At 40.5% G+C, this 21,910-nt stretch overlaps 1 protein-coding gene across 1 annotated transcript; it reads left to right on the top strand.

The window, feature by feature from the left end:
* Positions 1-6,209: 6,209 nt before the first annotated feature.
* LOC104094414 (uncharacterized) lies at positions 6,210-7,026 on the top strand. Its single transcript, XM_070185503.1, has 2 exons — positions 6,210-6,692; positions 6,838-7,026. The coding sequence occupies exons 1-2, from the start codon at positions 6,210-6,212 to the stop codon at positions 7,024-7,026; spliced, it is 672 nt and encodes a 223-aa protein (XP_070041604.1).
* Positions 7,027-21,910: the final 14,884 nt, after the last annotated feature.

The raw sequence follows: 21,910 nt of genomic DNA, 5'->3' as shown, positions 1-21,910 counted from the left end.
TGGATATGGTGTTATTCATAACTAGACAAAACAGAGCATAAGAGTTGCCATATTGGAAGGATAATCTTCTTAGAAACCCATCACAAATATATGTTTGTTCTTCAAAGACTTATGTTTTACCACATTAAGGGAAGAAAATCTATTTCAAATGAATCAGAGCATTCCTGTAATCAATAATAAGCTGGAATAGATTTTTCCATATGGTTTATTTGATATGATGGACACCTTCCAATTCACCTTGTACAGGAGGCGCGACTTCGAGGGCCGGTTCAATGCAGGTAGATGAATCCATTCGAGAGGTAATGATCAAACCTTGATTCATTCTTGTATTTTTCTGTAACATTATCGTCTAATATGATAATGTGCAGGACTATCGGCAAGTGTAAACGATTTATTAAACAGAGGAATACGATTGAAAGGTCCTTATGTGAATCCTATCTTACAAAGGAAACTGCCATTTTTGTTCTTACTACTTCGATATTCATATGCCATGTGCTAGAAATAGGCCCAATTGGCACAATATCATGATTGATAATAATCCATTATATCCACCAATGTCCATATTCAATCAACTAGGCCGAGGTTCTAAAGATCAATAAAAAGAGGCCTAAGTAGTATGGAGTACAAATCAGCTTCAAATCATGTGTTGCTAAATTGTTTGGAAGTTCAACCGATTCTTAAGTAAAGTGTTGACGTAAGATTAATTTGCATGGACTACTATTTAATTTGGTTGATGTAACAAACAAAATTTTCAATATGTCGTCCAGTGACTTCATGAGTGAATTTGGCCATGATGTTGTATATTCTACATTTGAGGCATGGTTTAAAGAGTGTGTAAATGCATCTTACATACTTTATCACATGTAAATATACATACTTGGTCACTTGTGAATATACTTGCTCACTTGTGATTTATTTAACACTACATGTAGGTCAATAATCCAAACAACGGTGTTAATCAATTTTTTAAAGATATATCTTGGGGACCTGGACCTACGGTTACAACTATGTCTAAGTATTTTGTGAATGGTTATAAATTTCACACCGAGGACTGCTCCAAGTATAAAAAAACGATAATAGGGGGGTATGTATCAAATATGGTGAAGGAAACCAGGATGGGAAAATGATTATTATGGTGTGATCCAAGAGATGCTAGAATTATCATATTCAGATTGGCCAAATAAGAAGATCATACTTTTCTGATGCTAGTGGTTTGACCCAACACCTAGAAGAGGTACAAATGTACACTGGCAGTACAACATAATTGAGGTTAATAAAAAGAGAGAGTATGATCGCTATGATCCTTTTATAATTGCAAAAAAAGTTAGGCAAGTGTATTATGCTCCATATCCATTGCGGATGGATACGACTGATTGGTTAATTGAAATCAAAACTAAGCATGTTGGTAGGGTGAAAGTTGAGAATGTGCTATATGATGCTTACCAAAATGATACCTCAAGTGTTAACCAAATGGTGGATGACAGTTAGAAAATGACTTGGAGAATCCTCAACACATATCATAAGAAGTTGATATGGAGGAAATAACAATCATAGAAAATGGGGACGAAGAATCACCTGATGAAAATGAAATAAGTGAAGAGGAAGAATTTTCGGACAAGGAAGGATACTTCGAAGAGGACTAGCATTTAGTTTTTTCAAGCGCTCTCAACTTATATAGATTTATATTCTCAATTCTAACATTTTCTTTAATTTATGCAGGTGACCGGTAGGGGTCGAGGTAGGTCTAGGAAAGATAAGAGGCATATTGATCATGAGGATAGTGCTACACCCTCGCTTCCTTCCACTCCACACTTGCATCCCTCCGTTGTTGATGACCGACAACAATCTTCTAGGAACACATATTTTCCACCACATCCATCTACTCATCAGACTACCTACCATTCGCCTTCCCAACAGTATTCTTACCATTCTCCACCACAGGGCTATACCCCACTTCCTCCACATGATCCTGCATATCGTTACATGGGTTCACCGAGTCAGTAGTCACATGGCCATATGGTGATACGCCCGTCATCTGTTCCATTTGATTCACCATCAGCTGGATCACATCCATCTAGATTTCAGCCACCCGGATCCCAGCATGGGTCTAGATCACATCCATCTTCATCAGCGACCCCGTATCTCTCTCCACGGAGTTCATCTCCTAGCATTATTAGACTTCACCTTCGGGACAGTAGCATTGAGCCAGACACCTCCCCTTTTACGCATGCTTTAGATTCATTGGAGTATGATGATCCAGAGGAAGTGCAGTATAATCGTTATCATAGGATGATCATCAGGCCTGAGGGCAATGGGTAAGATATATTTATTACTTTTTTTTGCTGTATTATAATAGATAGTCTTGTTTATTTAATGTAATTTCTATGTTATAGGTTCATACCTAGTCATCAGACTATAAAGATAATCACTGAACCTCTTGGCCAGTTATATGATGCACCCTATGCGTCTTGGAGTGAATTTCCACCGGAGTTCGTGGAGCAAATTTCCAACCAATTTAAGATTTTAATACAATTCTTATCTATTTAAGCATTATATTAATAATATTTGTATCTAGTGTTACACACTTAATTTGCACACTAAGTGTGCCTGGGAGGACCGGCATAATAGTGCCATTCTTGCAAATTTGAGTTCAAATGTCGTATAGACTATCTGATTCCTTCTGTTCTGCACGGAAGAAGAGGAAGAAACCTTCATGGTTTCTACTGCATTTATGGGAGAATCTGCTGAGGTAGTGGACTACTGAGAAATTCAAGATGAGGAGTGAACAAAGAAAGAAGGCCCGAGCATCTGAGAAGGGTGGCTTCTTGAACTGTGTGAGTGCAAGAAGCATGGGGACTGTGAGGAGACTAATGGTAATTCCTTAAAATATTTAAATCTATTTTTATCGAACTATATTTATATATTTTAATTTAGTTAACACGTTTTATTATTTTCTTGGAAAAACATATGGGAGGAAGATGACTCATGATAAGTTCATCATGGAGACTAGCATCCGGAAGAAGAAGGCACCAACAGATCCAAGTAGATGGGTCGAGGACCGGGCGAAGACTACATATGTAAGTTTCATAACTACTATAACTTTAAATTAATGTTTATAATATTATATAGTTAATAATTTTCTATCTTCTAAATAAAGGGTCGCTACAAGACTACTGCAGAGGAGTACACTCAGAGCTTGCCACCGAATGAACAAGGCGAGCGGCCTTCTAATTCAGTCAAAGAAGCGCAGAAGATATGGTTGGATGTTGTCAGTGGTCCTAAAAAGGAGATAGCATACGACCTTCTAGAGAGATCATTTCGGCGTTATAGGACTGTATTGCAAGGTATAGGGACTTCCGCCCAGGGCGAGGCACTTGATAGGTCGACTCTCTCGGCTATGGAGAAGAAGATTGCAAAGCTATTAGCAGAGCTTGAAGAGGCAAAGGCTAGAGAAGAAAAGAGAGATAAAAATTTTGATACCCTTCAAGGTCAGCTAGAAGAGGGACGGATAATTTAATGTCCTTCAAAGTCAGCTAGACAATCTTCTTGCTAGTGGTGCTTTCCTGATTCCCCGGTCTCGTGAGTCTTTCCCATATGCTAATCTTTCTTGTCCTGATCCTTCGAACCATGCCGACGATGAAACTTCTAGTAGTGGAAATGGAAATGATGTAGTACAAAATACTCATTGAATGATGTTTGAACTTTTAACTTGTGAAACGTTTTGTTGTTGGATATTTTGAAACTCTATAAATATTATTAATATAGTTTGGATTGTTGTGATTGTTGTTGTTATTGTTGTTCTTATTTTTATTATTGTTATTGTTGGTTGAATGTAAGAAATGTAACGCTGCCATTATAGGTGATTGGTTGCTGGCAAGTGGTGCAACTATAAAACAGTTGTATTCTACCAAAACCTTACCTAGAAAACCGACCGTCTACCGGTCGAAGTCGGTCGGAAATGTTCAATTGAATTTTCCAGAAATTTAAAATTACAGACCGAATTCTGTCGGAATTTTGATTTTAAATTTTAAATATTTTAATAATACCGACCGATTTTGGTTGGAAAAAAGCAACTCTAAAAAATATGAATAGTTAAGATTCTGACCGATAGCAGTCGCTAATTTAAAAATAATTAAAAATTATTTTCAAGAATAGTGGCTGAATTCGGTCTGTAAATTAATTATTTTGTGTTAGGTTATTTGGTCAAAGTGCGTTGAAAATTATCGACCGATGTCGGTCAAAAATATCGACCGTCTGCGGCCGCCTCGCATTAGAGACCATTATTTTTTCGACGAATTGAAGTCGGTTGGAAATCAATCGATTTTTGTTCGATTCCGACCGATTTCAATCGGTTTTTCTAAACGCTTTTTGACAGTTTTCTAGTAGTGTTATATTCATGTCTTTCCCTTATTTAAAATTTTGACTCTACTAAAATTTAACAACTATTAAAAAGAATACCAATTGTAGAAAATCAATCATTTTTTTATGGAAAAGTAAATAATATTCAAGAACACAAATATATTGTATAATTATGTATAACTTCTTGCAGGTTTACGCACCTACATTGAGAGCATTGAGAGAGCAAAAGAAAAAAGTTGTTCCTATAAGCAAGAAAAACGGAAGAATCACGTTCAAACTCAATTGAATTTATTTCATTATGTCAGTTTTATCTAGATCTTGTAGTAGGTTTTTTGAGTTGTAACCTTATTTGTTTTTCTGAAGCATTGTGTAAGGTTTTCTTGGTGAGATTGTTTATAGTTAGGCTAAGAGTCTAGCTTGAAGGTAATAACTGCAATCACGTTGATTGCAGACTGTTGTGCGACTAAGATTTAATCTCTTTGATTATAAAGAGTGTTGAGGCCTTAAACTACTCATTGTTTTAATGAAGTTTTGTGAGAGAAATCCTCGCGATTTTTACTACTTTGAACAATGAGTTTTTTACGCAAAATATTTTGCCTTTTTTATTTTTCGCACTTGTTGTTATAGGGATTTGAAGAACCTAGGTGTATACTCTAGTTCTTGTGAAAGTAAATGAACTACGGGGTTTTGGGTAGGCAGATTTTAATAGATTTAAAAATTATTAATACACTAATTCATTCCCCTTCTAGTATATACATTATGTTTTCTAAATTGATTGATTTTTTTCATTTGTCACATAATGACATAAACTTGGTCATTTTTGAAGATTGATCGTTGATCCACTTTCATAAAATGTTTAATTAGTCCCGTCGTTGGTTTAAGAGAAGCATATTTTCTGATATACTAACATGTTTTGTGTTGAAAGGCACCAATTTAGGGGGGGAAATTAAGAAATAAAACAGAATCCTAAGTGTGGAAAAAAGAAGAAAAAAAGAGAAAAATAACATAAGTGATGGAACAGCACGAAGCATGTTAACCATATCATGGATCAGTCATGTAGGCACAATAGGGGATAGGCCCAGTTGTATATTCTCCTTTATAAATTCTGTAGCTTTGTATCTATAAGCACAACATGTATAAGTAAGCCCAAATGTACAATACCCGGGTCCAACAATAAGAACAGGGATATTCTAGAATGTAAAGGATAACAATTCATTTTTGTCTCTTGGATTTTTCATGAAATAAAACATATCGTTTCTCTCTCTCAAGCTAGGTTTTGTTCGATTTCATTTCAAAAATATATTTAGATATAAGAATCTAACACAATATCAGAGCCATGGAATAGATCGAACTTGTCATCATCTATCGTCCGACTGTACTGTTCACCGGAGTTTTTGACGTTTTGTGTTCCGAGGTTTCTCTCAGATGGTGAAAATTTTGGGGAGTTTTTGTGTTTTCTCTCCTTCAACACTCAGAGGTCTTTTCTCTTTCGCTATTTGTCATAAATCTGGTAAAAGTTCATCAATTTTCATTTGCATGATCAAATTTGGTAAAACTTAGGTTTTCTTCCCCAAATTGCTAGGGTTTTTGTTGTAATTTATTGTACTGATTATAATAGTTCATTGTCGTATCTGTGATTTCTCGCTTACTTCAACATAAGTACCACTAGTACTGCAAACTCCGAGAGCTTCGTCGAATTTACAGTAGATCCCTCCTATCCTTTCTATGTTCACCCGTCTGACAGTCTTGGTAGTCAATTGGTGACCATTCCTTTCAATGGTACTGGTTTCGTTCATTGGCGCATTAGTATGTTGACCTCTCTCTCCACTAAGAATAAATCAGGATTAATCATGGTTAGAATACCTCAACCACAGACGGGTTCTCCTTATTATCCTTTCTGGGAGCGTTGCAATAAAATGGTCAAGGCCTGGATTATCAACTCCTTAACCATAGAAATTGCAATTAGTGTTATGAGTTTTCCTACTGCCAAAGAGGTTTGGCAGAACATTAATGATATATATGGTCAATCAAATGAGTCCAGATATATACAAATTCAAAGAGAAATTAGTGCATCTTCTCAGGGTGCTTCTGACATAGCTAGTTATTTCACCAAAATGAGAAGCTTACGAGATGAGCTGACATCTGCCTATGTTGGACCAGCATGTTCTTATGGTGCACTTCCAAAATTCATAGAAGACCAACATATGTTTCAATTTCTCAGTGGGTTGAATGATTCATACTCTACTGTCAAGAGTAGTATTTTATTGATGATCCCACTTCCCTCCATTAGTAAGGCATATTTCCTTCTACAGCAAAATGAAAGTCAGAAGGATGTAAAATCTACACCTCCTCGGGTTCTCTAGTGATTCTGCAGCATCTTTCTCTGTTTCATCCAGCATCCCTCAACCCACTAACAAATTCTACAACCAGAAGGTCAGTTTTGACTCTAAACGGTAATCTTCTTCTGTCTCTTGCAAGTACTGCAAGAAGCCTAGGCATACTGTGGACAAGTGCTACCGGCTACATGATTTTCCAACTGAATTTAAGTTCACTAAGAATAAAAGAGTTGTTGCATGTGCCCAAGTTGAGGAACCTACTGCTGGCATACTCGCTGGTCCTAGAAATCCTTCTGATTCTATGGATTTTGGCCTTAGCAAGGAGAAATAACCACACCTTGTGACACTTCTTCAACAAGCACAAGTTTCGCCAAACTGTATTCAATCTTCCTCTCATGCAGAACAATTTAGTTTTGCCAATTTTGCAGATGTATGCCATCTTCCAGAAGTACAATATGTTGTTCATTGTTTGTCTGCTCAGTTAGGTAGAAGTCCTTGGATTGTCGATCAGATGCCACTAATCATATGACCTCACACAAACATTTTGTACACAATATTTAACCTCTAGCCTCTCTTTATTTAATAACATTACTAAATGGTTATAAAGTGAAAGTCATTTCTACTGGATATTTACATTTTAGACAAGATATAATTTTACATAATGTACTTTTAGTTCCTTATTTCCAATTTAATCTTATTTATGTTCATCAGTTCTTTCTCAATTAAAATGCATTGCTATATTTAACGACCCGACCGGTCATTTTGATCTCTAGTGCATCGTTCAGTGGTTTGCGGCTTATAGTACCTTTACTTCATGTATTATGACTTGTACGTGTGGTCGAGGTTGAAATTTGTGAAGTTCAGAGTTGATTCAGATGAAAATTTATAATTCGGAAGCTTTAATTTAAAAAAATTGACTAAGGTTTGACTTTTAAGTAAACGATCTCGGCATCAGGATTTGAAGGTTCCAATAGTTTCGTATGATAATTTCGGAGTTGTGCATATGTTAGGGTTGAGTATCGGGTCACCCGGGAGCATTTCAGCGCTTATTTTGGATCGTTGGCATTTTGAAGGTTTTAGAATTTCTAAAGTTTGGTTTGAGGTGGACTTTGGTGATATTGATATCCGTTTGGGGTTCCGAGCCTTGGAATAGGTTAGTATCGGGATTTGCCTTTCACGCAAAATTTGGCGTCATTCCGGAATGTTTAAGTATAAATCGGACGCATTCGGCGAAGTTTGAATGTTTGAAACTTTAAAGAAAGGTTTCGATCGTCAATTTGTAATTTTGATGTCTTTTGTTATGGTTTGGGGCTTCGACTAAGTCTGTGTCGTATTTTGGGATGTGTTAGCATGTTTAGATGGGGTCCTGTGGGCTTTGGTGCTAATCAAATTGGAAACAGATTGAGATTGGACTTAGAAGAAGTATTGAGGCAGCTGATATCTTGCGCCATCGTACCAGTGTGGAAAGGGCTGCAGATGTGAGCTCGCGGAAGCGAACAAAAGGTCGCAGAAGCGAAGGGGAGTGAGGTTGGGTTGTTGGTCGCAGAAGCGAAATTGGGGAAGGAGAGGTATTTCCGTAGAAGCAGAGGAATGGTTGCAAGTGCGCCTTCGCAGGTGCAAAGCTTGACCGCAGATGCGGAGGAGGGATTTCTTAAGGGAACCACAAAAGCAGAATTTTCAACGCACCTACGGGACCGCAGATGCGGTCAAGTAACCGCAGGTGCGATGATCGCTGGGCAGAGGGCCTTTTTAAGTACGTGGGTTTGGCTCATTTTCATTTTATTTCTTCCATAGGAGCCGACCTTGGAGCGATTTTGGAGAGACATTTTCATCGTCTATCATGAGATAAGTAATTTCTACAAGTTTTGAGTTAAATATTCGAATTTGGGCTTGTAAACACATGGAAAATTGTGGAAATTTTGGGATTTTAAAAGGAAAACCTAGAACTTGGTATTTCAAATTTTAACCATGATTTTGGAAGTGAATTTAGGAATATAATATGTATGGGTAATGATTTGCTTCAAGAAGTTTTGAAATCCGAGAACGTGGGCCGGAGGGTTGACTTTATTGAATTTTCGAGCGGAGTTGGGAATTATTATGAATTGATTAATTATAAGCATTGGAGTATATTGTTGATTGATTTGCCCATTATTTGGCTAGTTTTGGACCGATGGGCATCTGTTTGAGGAGTTAGAGAGGCATTGGAGTCGGTTATGGAACTTTGAATCGAGGTAAGTCTCATATCTAACCCTGTGAGGGGGAATTTACCCCTATGTATTGTTCTTGTTGTATGCTACATGTTGTGGGAGCTACGCACATATGAGGTGACGAGTGTCTGTGTGTATGCTACAGTTCCTGATTATGTCTGGGAAGACTTCGCTTCACACCATGCTTTAATTGTATTATTTGAGTTATCCTTGACTGTATAATTACCTTATTTTGCTTTGCGGCCTGAGACTAGGCTTGCATATTGTGATTTACTCGCTATTGTAAAGATTTGACGAGTTACTTGATTAGTCGCGGAATAATTGTGTTTTCCCTTACAAAATTCTCGCGCGTTGTGCGTTTCCATTGAAAGGCTTCTTTAAATTTCATAACTCACACGTATCTTCGTGAGTAGGGTCAAGGACCCGTTAAAGCTTCACATTTTCATAGGAGTATGCCGTTTGCCTTAGTTGTATAATAAATGTATATATGGTTCGTGTCGTTCGACCCTCGGCAATGCACACATTATTATGGGATTTGGTCGTACGCCACGACATTTATAAAAATACTCTTATGGGATCGGGTCGTTCGCCTCGGCAACGTCATACGTAATATTTGGCAAGAAGCCATCGTATCCGTGAGTTTTCCTAATTTGAGTTATGACGATTTATCTGGTGGGGACCATTTTCCATATATACACCGGTTGAGGAGGTGACCGATAATTGAGAGTTTACGTTTACTGTTCAGAGGAGGATCGTACAACGCGCTTAAATTTGTTTACACTATTTTTACCATGCCTCATACTAGTTTACTTTCTGTTGTACTTGATTTATTGGACCACTAGTAAGTGTCGATGTCGACTCTTCGCCACTACTTCTGTAAGGCCCCGTAAACATTTCCTAATGATTTAAGATTTGAAAGTGATCCAACGGTATTCGGGAATAACGTATTCGAGTATTAAATGAGACCCATGGGATAGAACCACATCATTTTGAAATGAAAATATATGTTTAAGGTCTGTTGGAACATAATAAGGAGTATTGTGAATGGAAAGAACTTGTGTGGAACAAGTTCGATACATTAATTGGAAAGGATGTCCTAATTCGGACAACATCATACTTCAAACGTATTCTTCTACCAAACTATAAAGACCTAGGAGGTGATCTATCTATCAAATTAAATCCCTTTAAGTCTAGTTTCCAACGCATCAAACCGTTTATTATTAGGATATTTCTACATAAAGTTATGGCCATTTTACTGGACTTATGTCATATGCGCGTGCAGATGTGCGGCCGTGCATATTTGGGAGTTTCTGCCTTGTGTGCGCGGCCACTTGCCCAGGTGCATGGCCGCGCACATAGGAGCCCATTAAATAACCTCAAGGCCGAGTAGAGAGAGTGTTTAAGTCATTTTTGAGCTAAAATCTGATAATATGAGTGTGTGAGAGTGCCCTAGAGTGGGAGAGTGATCTTCAACAAATTATCCTTCGATTCTTGCTCAAATCTTTGAAACTTAACAAGGAAAACTCACTAGGTCTTCATCCCAGAGGTAAGATTCTACACCTTAACCCTAAATTTCAAAATTTATTAACAAAAAATGGGTAATTAGCAAGATCTAATAATGTTATGGTAAATCATGCATGTGTAATGATGAGAGGTTAATGTAAATTAGGCTTGCTTGACTGGGTTTACTCGGTTGAGCACTGGTCGCGCTCCCTGAGTTAGGGTCGTGACAACTTCTCCGGGGTTAGGCTAGATACTTACTGGGTACACATTGATTTACGTACTCATGCTATATGTGCTGCACTTTTTGTGTAGGTATATATATTCCTGGTGGTCTTTTGGGTGCGGAGGCGCGACTATTGCAGGGACTTTATGGTGAGCTGCATTCCATTTTACTCACTTGATTATTAAGGACTTAAACCAAGTATGGAGATTCTGGTACTATCGCTAATGTGAGAGTTTATGCATGAGAGGCACTCTATTCCTTGGGTTGTGGACTGTGGGAGTTTGTTCCGGATTGGATGGCTGCTCGTATGTGTCGTAAATAGGGTTATTGAGGATCCTTGGAAGGTTATTAGCCTAGTATAGGATAATCGAAATCGGCTTGAGGTCCTCTAGTAGATTTACATTAGATCGGATGTGTTCATTCAACATAGTACTGCTTATGGAGGAGTCTTCGAGTGTTGGGTGTTATTCTTGTTTTCAAATATTCTCACATGTGTTGTTTTCATGTGTAGCTTGTCGAGCTCGAGTTTTGTAGTGCATGGCTCTATCCGTTTTCCCAGGGTTTTATTATGCACTTGGCGTGTTTGTGGTAGATATTCGGGAATTCCGTATGTATGAGCATTTTGGCTCGATGATAATTTCCTTATTGATTATTATGAGTGGATCGGGTGTCACGCCACCACGGGTATGTTGTTTGGATTGGGTGGCACGCCGCAACGGTATCTTGTGTGGATCGGGTTGCACGCCGCAACAGTGAGATGTTGAGTATGGTTCCCTATACTTATTTTTGTGTATTTGTTTCTCATTCTCTGAAAAGGGTTCATAGCCTCTTTTTGGCCATTTTATTCGTTACGCGGGTCGGGTAGTTAGTTTTCCAGAGTTCGTTCTCTCTTATGTATCGTATTCGGGTTGTAGCTTGTTTGCACATCGATAGCGTCATATGGGATCTTGGTCAGTGTTTGAGGTGGCTTATTGCCTGAGAAGCTTGTACTAGGTGACACGAGGTTATTGGACTTGAAATCGGGGAAATCGGATTTATGTAAGGTATATTAAAGGAAAATGTCACTATTCAGTTCAAAATGAGGTAATGGTTCTTGTCAAGCGGAGGAACTTCGTGGGTTATTGATTTAACGGGTGGTTATCAGTTTCTATGCATCTCTTTTGTCATGGAAATATTGTGAGAGTTAGAACATGGCTTATATGTGTTATAAGGTGTATTGCAGGTATCGGATGTGTGAAATTGCAGCTATTGTGGTCGGAGGATGTTATTATGGGCAGACGATTTATGCAGTGCATGGTGTGATTTCAACATAGGTGCATGATCAGGTTTTGGTACATTGTGTATGGATTGATACGATGTTCGTATGTTAGAATCGGGTCTCGTGGAGAATTCCGGATGTTCGAATTTGTTTCTAAAGTTTGTTAGCTAAGGTTATAGGGAGGATCTTTAGTCTGGCCCGAGCTAATGTTCTCACATGGGTTATAGTGGCACGAGTAGGTGCACGAGGTGTCAAATAGTGATTTTGGACAACTCCGGAACTGATCTTGGCACGTTAAAGGATGAGGGAGAAAGAAACGACCCGACCGGTCGTTTAGAGCTCTAGTCCGTCGTTCGGCGGTTTGAGGCCTTGATTAGCTTCACCTCATGTATTATGACTTGTACGTGTGGTCGGGGTTGAATTTCGAGAAGTTCAGAGTTGATTTGGATGGATAATTCTAATTTCGTAAGCTTTAAGTTGAAAGAATTGACTAAGGTTTGACTTTTGAGTAAACGACCTCGAAATCGAGATTTGAAGATTCCAATAGGTTTGTATGATGATTTCGAACGCGAGCGTATGTTTGGGTTGAATATCGGGTCGCACGAGAGCATTTCGGCGCTTACTGTGGAAATTGGCATTTTGAAAGTTTTTGAATTTCCTAAGTTTGGTTTGAGGTGGACTTTGGTGATATCGATGTCCGTTTGGGGTTTCGAGCCTTGGAATAGGTTAGTATTGTGATTTGTGACTTCCACGTAAAATTTGGCATCATTCCGGAATGTTTAAGTATAAGTCGGACGCGTTCGGAGAAGTTTGAAAGTTTAGAGAAAGGTTTCAATCGTCAATTTGTAATTTTGATGTTGTTTGGCATGGTTTTGGGCTTCAACTAAGTCTGTATCTTGCTTTAGGATGTGTTGGTATGTTTGTATGGGGGCCTTGGGACCTCGGGTGCGAATTGGATGGGAAACAGATCGAATTTGGGCTTGGAAGAATTATTGAGGCAACTAAGATTTGGTGCCATCACACCTACGTGTAAAGGCCCGCAGGTGACAACTCACGGAAGTGGCCAAATGGGTAGCAGAAGAGGTGGGGAGTGAGGTTGGCTAGATTCAGAGGTGCGAGGAACCCACCGCACCTACGAGCTCGCAGGTGCGGGCTGTTGGTCACAAAAGTGAAATAGGGGAAGGGGAGGTATTTTCGCAGTAGCGGAGGAACGGGCGTAGGTGCGCCTTCGCGGGGTATGAAAGCTTGCCCGTAGATGCGGAGGAGGGGAGGCCTTAAGGGAACCGCATGAGCGGAATTTTCAACGCACCTGCGGGTCCGCAGATGCGGTCAAGTAACTGCAGGTGCGATGATCGCTGGCAGAGGACCTTTTTAAGTACGTGGGTTTGGCTCATTTTCATTTTATTTCTTCCATGGGAGCCGACATTGGAGCGATTTTGTTACACCCTATATTTTCGTACTTAAAAATGCGTCATAAGCAAACTAATGTAGGACCAAAAATGAGATAATATTTAAAAGTATATAAATTAAGATAATCATGTTACCTCTGAGGTTACAAATATTGAAGATCATGAACAACAAGTACAAAGAGGGTTGGACGGTTCAGAAGCTAAAGCAATTGAAGAAAACAATGTTTCGTCGAAAGTTGACAAGTTGGGAATATTATAACATCTACCTTTGGGGTGAGACTAGGGTGCTTAACATAATAAGGAGATTATGTTATGATTTATATTAGTCGTATGAAATCCGTGTGTTATGTTTTGAAGTCAAGCAAGTTGTGGAACAAAAGTCGATGAAAGTCATCACAAGTTACATTCATAAGTTTTACTGAAACTTTGGGTCAAATGTAACTGCGATTTTCTCCCAATATACTTAGATTTATGGGGTGTTCCACCCACCAAAATAAATATCTATGAGTCTATTTTCCAACGCATTAAACCGTTGGTCAATATGACATCGGAGTAGAGAGATATGGTCATTGTTTCAATACTGCGCAAGCTGCTAGGTGACAAGTAGGTGTGTCACCTACTTGCTTAAATGAGAGCCCAAAAATGGGCCATTTCGGGTCGTCCAAAGAGGCCTTTTAAAGGCCTATTTTCTTCATATATTAGACTTAAAATAGAGCATAATAACCAGACATAAGCTCTACAAAAATCCTCCGAAAGATTTCCCACAAACCCTAATTGATTTTCTCTCCCTTTCAAGTTCTAATTGGAGGTAAAACCTAGAATTTGAAGAACCAAGATAGGAGCTGAGTTATCCAATAAATAAGGTGAGTTTACTACTCTCTTTCATCCAGTTTTTCTTCTATAAATTCATGATAAGTCGTTCTATACTTGTAAGAACTCACGGGACGGTGATCGGAAGCCGTGAGTTCGAGTTATTCACTTGTAGCGGACTGTTTTGTGGACTGTTTTGTGTTGCTATTGGGCTGTGTGTTTTACTACTATTTTGTGGAGTTTTGGAGGAGGAAGGGGGTGTAGAAACACCATATAAATGTAGGGTGGTTGTCTGGTCGTTCGTCATAACATTTCTGGGTCGTTTGACACTACTACGATGGTCGTTTTGTGTATGAAGAGATTGGGATGTGTTGGGCGGTTTTGTAGTATTTGATGGCGTATATAGGGCTGGAAAATGATGCATATATGTTGTTATTGTTCTGTTCTTGTATTGTTGGTGTTATCTTGAATTTGGAGGAAGTAAGGATTATAGGGGAGATGCTGTCCGTTTTAATACAAAATAAGTTGTCGTTCGTTGTACGATAGTTGTACCTTTCGTAACTTAACGATAGTATTATTATCATTCTTGTAGATTAAGGTGCGAAGAGGTGTGTTCAACTTAGTGATTAGAAGTATTGTGATAAGGTATGTTAAGGCTAAGCCCTTCCTTCATTTTGGCATGATCTCATGGCTACATGTGTTAATAATGAGACATAAAGAGAAGTTCGTATTCATGAATTTATTCACATTATTCTAGTCTCATAAGTTACAATATTATTCCTTATCGAGACTTCATATTCAGTTTAGTTTTGTCTTTATTCAGTCAAGAGAGCAAAGGGTATATATATATATATATATATATTCAGTCAAGAGAGCAGAGGGTCTATATATATACACAGTATTACACTATTTTCACCACCATCGAGCTATAATCGGTGGGCAGGTCCCTATTGGGCAACCTCTGATCAGATGGTAAGTTATATATATCGAGCATACTGTGGTCGAGCGCCTATGAGCGAGCCCAGGATGGCCGAGATACAGAGCCTAGTATGGCCGAGCGCCTATGAGCAAGCCTACTACGGCCGAGCATTTACACGTACCGAGCCTTATAGGGCCGGACATTTATTTTACTTACTATATTGAAGGAGTTTAGTCACTATCAGCAAGTAAGTATATCTCCAGATCATCTTTGACTCCCAGTTACTTTCAGTTATTATATTATCAGTTCAGTTTCGATTTTCAGTTATGTTATTGCCTTAGATACTCAGTACATTATTTCGTACTGACGTCCCTTTTCTGGGGGCACTGCATTTCATGCGTGCAGGTTCAGACAGACAGATGGGTAGACCTCCTCAGTAGGTGTTTCCTGAGTTCAGCCTGATCGGTAAGCTCCACGTTTTTCGGAGTTGCCAGGTCTAGAATTTTGTGTACATCTTATGTATATCTGTATATATGTTATGGGTAGGTCGGGGCCCTATTCCGATCACAATATATCTATCAGTAGAGGCTTGTAGACATATCCTGTTGGTTATCATTCTTGTAGATTAAGGTGCGAAGAGGTGTGTTCAACTTAGTGATTAGAAGTATTGTGATAAGGTATGTTAAGGCTAAGCCCTTCCTTCATTTTGGCATGATCTCATGGCTACATGTGTTAATAATGAGACATAAAGAGAAGTTCGTATTCATGAATTTATTCACATTATTCTAGTCTCATAAGTTACAATATTATTCCTTATCGAGACTTCATATTCAGTTTAGTTTTGTCTTTATTCAGTCAAGAGAGCAAAGGGTATATATATATATATATATATATATATATATATATATATATATATATATATATATATATACAGTATTACACTATTTTCACCACCATCGAGCTATAATCGGTGGGCAGGTCCCTATTGGGCAACCTCTGATCAGATGGTAAGTTATATATATCGAGCATACTGTGGTCGAGCGCCTATGAGCGAGCCCAGGATGGCCGAGATACAGAGCCTAGTATGGCCGAGCGCCTATGAGCAAGCCTACTACGGCCGAGCATTTACACGTACCGAGCCTTATAGGGCCGGACATTTATTTTACTTACTATATTGAAGGAGTTTAGTCACTATCAGCAAGTAAGTATATCTCCAGATCATCTTTGACTCCCAGTTACTTTCAGTTATTATATTATCAGTTCAGTTTCGATTTTCAGTTATGTTATTGCCTTAGATACTCAGTACATTATTTCGTACTGATGTCCCTTTTCTGGGGGCACTGCATTTCATGCGTGCAGGTTCAGACAGACAGATGGGTAGACCTCCTCAGTAGGTGTTTCCTGAGTTCAGCCTGATCGGTAAGCTCCACGTTTTTCGGAGTTGCCAGGTCTAGAATTTTGTGTACATCTTATGTATATCTGTATATATGTTATGGGTAGGTCGGGGCCCTATTCCGATCACAATATATCTATCAGTAGAGGCTTGTAGACATATCCTGTTGGTTAGTGCAGTATGTTGGGTTTGTAGGCCTGGTATGTATAATTTGGTGGTTTGTCAGCTGTAGTAGCTATGATGGCCTTTTCGGCCTAGCTTTATATTGATGTTTAGTTAGCGCTAGTTTCCATTAAGTTTTATATTTTGCTTCGCAAATTGTCTTGCAAGGTGGCCCCATGGCCAAAGTATGACATTATATGTTCAGAGTCCCTTAGTCGCAATTTGGTACGCCAGGTTAGGCGAGGCACCGGGTGCTGGTCTCGCTCCTAGGTTCGGGGCGTGACAAACTTGGTATCAGAGCAGTTCTGTCCTAGGGAGTCTACAAGCTGTGTCTAGTAGGGTCTTGTTTATAGATGTGTTGTGCACCACATTATATAAGCAGGGAACTACAGGGCATTTAGGAGTTGGTTACCATTTTTTGAAATCTAAATCGTGCCATAGAACTGAGTTATAGGAAATTTGAATTAAACTTATGTGTTGGTATTTGCATGCACAGATGACGGTGACTAGGAAGACTACGGCTAGCTAGAGGAGAGATACAGCAGCATGTGAGGGGACCAGCAGGGTACCCCCAGTAGATGGGGCCCAGTCTGAGACTCAAGGCGAGACCCCTACTCAGCCATTACCGGCTCCTCCACCAACTACGGAGATTCCTAGGGAAACCGCACATCCAGTTCCCCCTCCACTTCCATCAGATCAGGACTTGAGAAGTGCGGTGCATTTGTTGACACAGTTGGTAGCTACCCAGCAATAGGCTAGTGCATCAGCTAGTGCAGGAACTTCTGAGGGGTCTGGGAGTTCAAGGGTCCGAGAGTTTATTGCTTTGAGTCCCCCAGAGTTCACGGGGACAGATTAGAGGGAGGACCCGCAGGATTTCATAGATCAGTTTCACAGGATCTTTCGTGTTATGCATGACACGGAGAAAGAGGCAGTTGAGCTAGCAACTTTTCGACTCCGAGATATAGCCATCCTTTGGTACGAGGGATGGGAGGGGTCAAGGGGACGTGATGCACCTCCAGCTATTTGGGAGAATTTTTCAGATGCCTTCCTTGACCAGTACTTACCACGGGAGATCTGACAGGCTCGAGTCGATCAGTTTCTAGCCCTCAAGCAGGGTAATATGAGTGTTCGAGAGTATAGTCTCCGTTTTAACTCATTGGCCAGATATGCACCATCCATAGTTGCTACTATGCGGGACAGGATTCACAGGTTTATAGCAGGGTTAGCCCCAGAGTTAACCGAGGCATGTGCCACCACTGCATTGCAGGATAGTATGGATATCTCCCGGATTCAGGCATTCGCCCAGAATATAGAAAGGGGTAGGCGTCGACAGCAGGGTACAGAGAGGGCTGAGCAAGGGCAACGTAAGAGGATGAGATTTCCTAGGTCTCAGGAGCAATCTCAGGGTAGTTATAGGACCCAGTACTTCGGACGGCCACCTAGGCCTCCGCCACCTCAGTTACAGGGTTACAGGTATGACCGCTAAACTCAGTCAGGACCAGGTGAGAGCTCACGGGCGTCGGGTTTGCAGCGATAGTGAGGTTCTGCGCAGACATGGTCATTTCCTCCGCGGTGTGACATATGTGGTAGAGGACACTTGGGCCAATGTCGAGCAGGTTCTGATGCTTGTTATATATGTGGGCGTCCGAGGCATATGATGCGAGATTGCCAAAATAGAGATTCTGGGGGAATGGCACAACCAGCGAGTTCAGCAACAGGATCATCTATGTCTGTGTATCCTTCAGGGCGCGAGTCTCAGTCTTCGGCTGGTAGAGGTCGAGGAAGAGGTAGAGGTTCCAGTTCAGGTAGTAATCAGAACTGTATCTATGCTTTAGCAGGTCGACAGGACCAGGAGTCTTCACCAGACGTTGTGACAGGTATATTAACCATTTGCTCTCACGATGTTTATGCTTTGATAGACCCAGAATCTACTTTATCGTATATTACCCCATTTGTCGCGAGGAAGTTTGGTATAGTGCCTGAAATACTAAGTGATCCTGTTGCGGTATCTACACCGGTCGGAGAATCGATTATTGCTAGACGGGTTTACCGAGATTGTACGGTGACAATTTGTAGTCGTCCGACCTCAGCTGACCTAGTTGAGCTAGAGATGATGGATTTTGATGCTATCATGGGCATGGACTGGTTGGCATCTTGCTATGCCATAGTTGATTACCGAGCAAAGGCAGCCAGATTTCATTTTCCGGGTGAGCCAGTCCTTGAATGGGTAGGTAATACACCAACACCCAGAGGTTGGTTTATTTTCTATCTGAAGGCGAGGAAAATGATCGCAAAAGGGTGCATTTATCATATTGTGCGAGTTAGAGATGCAGATGCTGAGATACCTACACTTCAGTCTATTCCCGTAGTCAAAGAGTATGCAGATGTGTTTCCAGATGAGCTTCCAGGTATTCCTCCAGAGCGAGAGATTGATTTTAGCATCGATTTGCTTCCAGGAACTCAACCAATATCCGTCCCTCCGTATAGAATGGCACTTGGCGAATTGAAGGAGTTGAAGGAGCAGTTAAAAGATTTGCTGGAGAAAGGTTACATCAGGCCCAGTACCTCACCTTGGGGTGCACCAGTACTATTTATGCGGAAGAAAGACGGCTCGCTGAGGATGTGTATCGATTATAGGCAGCTGAACAAGGTAACTATTAAGAATATATCCACTTCCAAGGATCGATGACTTGTTTGATCAGTTGCAGAGGGCTAGATGCTTTTCAAAGATAGATATGAGGTCGGGGTACCACCAGGTCAGAGTTCGGGAAAAAGATATTCCGAAGACAGCCTTCAGGACCCGATATGGCCACTTCGAGTTCCTTGTCATGTCCTTCGGGTTGACTAATGCACCTGCTGTATTTATGGACTTGATGAATAGCCTATTCCGGCCATTTTTAGATCTGTTCGTGATAGTATTTATTGATGATATTCTGGTTTATTCCCATTCAGAGGATGAGCATGCGGACCACCTGCGAGCGGTACTCCAAACCCTCCGTGATCGTAAGTTGTATGCTAAGTTTTCTAAATGTGAGTTCTGGTTGAAGTCTGTAGCATTCTTGGGGCATATTGTATCAGATGAAGGGATAAAGGTGGACACTCAGAAGATTGAGGCCGTGAAATCTTGGCCTAGACCTACCACTCCGATAGAGGTTCGTAGCTTTCTAGGCTTAGCAGGATACTATCGGAGGTTCGTAGAGGGTTTTTCTTCCCTTTCGGCACCATTGACGAAGTTGACACAGAAAGAAACTAAGTTTCAATGGACAGAGGCTTGTGAGCGGAGTTTCCAAGAGCTTAAGAACAGGTTGACCTCAGCTCCAGTTCTAACACTTCCAGAGGGTCTAGAGGGTTATGCCGTGTATTGTGATGCATCAGGTGTCGGGTTAGGATGTGTCCTGATGCAACATGGGAAGGTAATTGCGTATGCTTCAAGGCAGTTGAGGAAGCACGAGAGGAATTATCCGACCCACGATCTCGAATTAGCTGCGGTTGTCCATGCATTTAAGATATGGCGGCATTATTGATATGGTGTTCATGTTGATGTATTTACTGATCATAAAAGCCTAATATATTTCTTCAAGCAGAAAGAGTTGAATTTGTGACAGAGGCGATGGCTTGAGTTATTGAAAGATTACGATGTTAACATTCTCTACCATCCAGGGAAAGCTAATGTTGTAGCAGATGCCTTAAGTCGCCGATCTATGGGTAGCTTAGCACATGTAGAGCCCGAGAAAAGACAATTAGCTAGAGAGATTCATCAATTGGCTTCGTTGGGGGTTCGGTTAGTAGATTCTGAGGATGGTGGAGTTGTAATCCAAAACACTGCAAAATCATCCCTCATAGCTGAAGTCAAGGAAAGGCAGTACGAGGACCCAGAGTTGGTCGAGTTGAGAGAGCGAGTTCCGCAGCAGAAGAAGCCATTGTTAGAGCTCAAGGGAGATGGGGTTCTCAGATACAAGGGTCGTTTGTGTGTTCCAGATGTAGCAGGGCTACGAGACAGGATTATGTCAGAGGCACATTATTCATGGTATTCCATCCATCTTGGGTCGACGAAGATGTATCATGACATTAAGGATGTGTACTGGTGGAACGATATGAAGAAGAACATTGGTGAGTTTGTCGCCCAATGTACTAGTTGCCAGCAAGTGAAGGTAAAGCACCAGAAGCCCGGAGGGCTAATGCAGACTATAGAGATCCCGACATGGAAATGGGAGGCGATAAACATGGACTTTATCACGGGTTTACCTCGTTCTAATCGTAAGTTCGATTCCATATGGGTGATAGTCAATAGGCTCACGAAATCAGCTCACTTCCTACCGGTCAGATCTACATATACAGCAGAAGATTATGCAAAGTTATATATTAAGGAGATAGTGCGGCTACACAGAGTACCAGTTTCTATTATATCTGACCGTGGGGCTCAGTTTACAGCACATTTTTGGAGGTCATTTCAGAGAGGTCTAGGGACTCAGGTGAATCTCAGCACAGCTTTTCATCCACAGACTGATGGACAAGCCGAGCGCACAATTCAGACGCTCGAGGATATGTTACGAGTATGTGTGTTGGATTTTAAAAGAAGTTGGGATGAACATCTACCTCTTATCGAGTTTGCATATAATAACAGTTACCACTCTAGTATCCAGATGGCTCCGTACGAGGCTTTGTATGGGCGTAAGTGCAGATCTCCTATAGGGTGGTTTGATGTTGGGGAATCTAGGTTATATGGGCCAGACCTAGTTCAACAGGCCATAGAGAAAGTAAAGCTTATCCGGGAGTGACTGTTGACAGCTCAGAGTCGTCAGAAGTCATATTCTGACGTGCGGCGACGAGACTTAGAGTTCAGGATTAATGACTGGGTATTCTTAAAGGTATCACCTATGAAGGGCGTGATGAGGTTTGGAAAGAAAGGCAAGCTTAGCCCACGGTATATTGGGCCTTATAGGATCATTCGGAGAGTGGGCCAAGTAGCTTATGATTTAGAGTTTCCCTCAGAATTGGAGTCTGTCCATCCGGTTTTTCACGTATCTATGCTACGGAAGTGCATTGGCGATCCTACCCGAGTGGTACCCATGGATGATGTACAGATTACAGAGGACTTGTCATATGAGGAAATTCCAATTGCCATCCTAGAACGACAAATCCGCAATCTACGAAATAAGGAGGTAGCTTCCGCAAAGGTTTTATGGAGGAGCAAGAATGTAGAAGAGATGACGTGGGAATCGGAGGAAGAAATGAAGTCTAAATACCCCCACCTATTTCAAACTGAAGATATGGCTCGAGATGGGATGCTACAACACAGCTCTATTCAGGCTAGCAGGTCATCAGGTAAGC

The sequence above is a fragment of the Nicotiana tomentosiformis genome, chromosome 9 (assembly GCF_000390325.3).
Source record: "Nicotiana tomentosiformis chromosome 9, ASM39032v3, whole genome shotgun sequence".
In the NCBI taxonomy this organism is placed as follows: domain Eukaryota; kingdom Viridiplantae; phylum Streptophyta; class Magnoliopsida; order Solanales; family Solanaceae; genus Nicotiana; species Nicotiana tomentosiformis.
The sequence above is the reverse complement of the archived record's forward strand: the minus strand, read 5'-3'. Positions and strand labels throughout refer to the sequence as shown.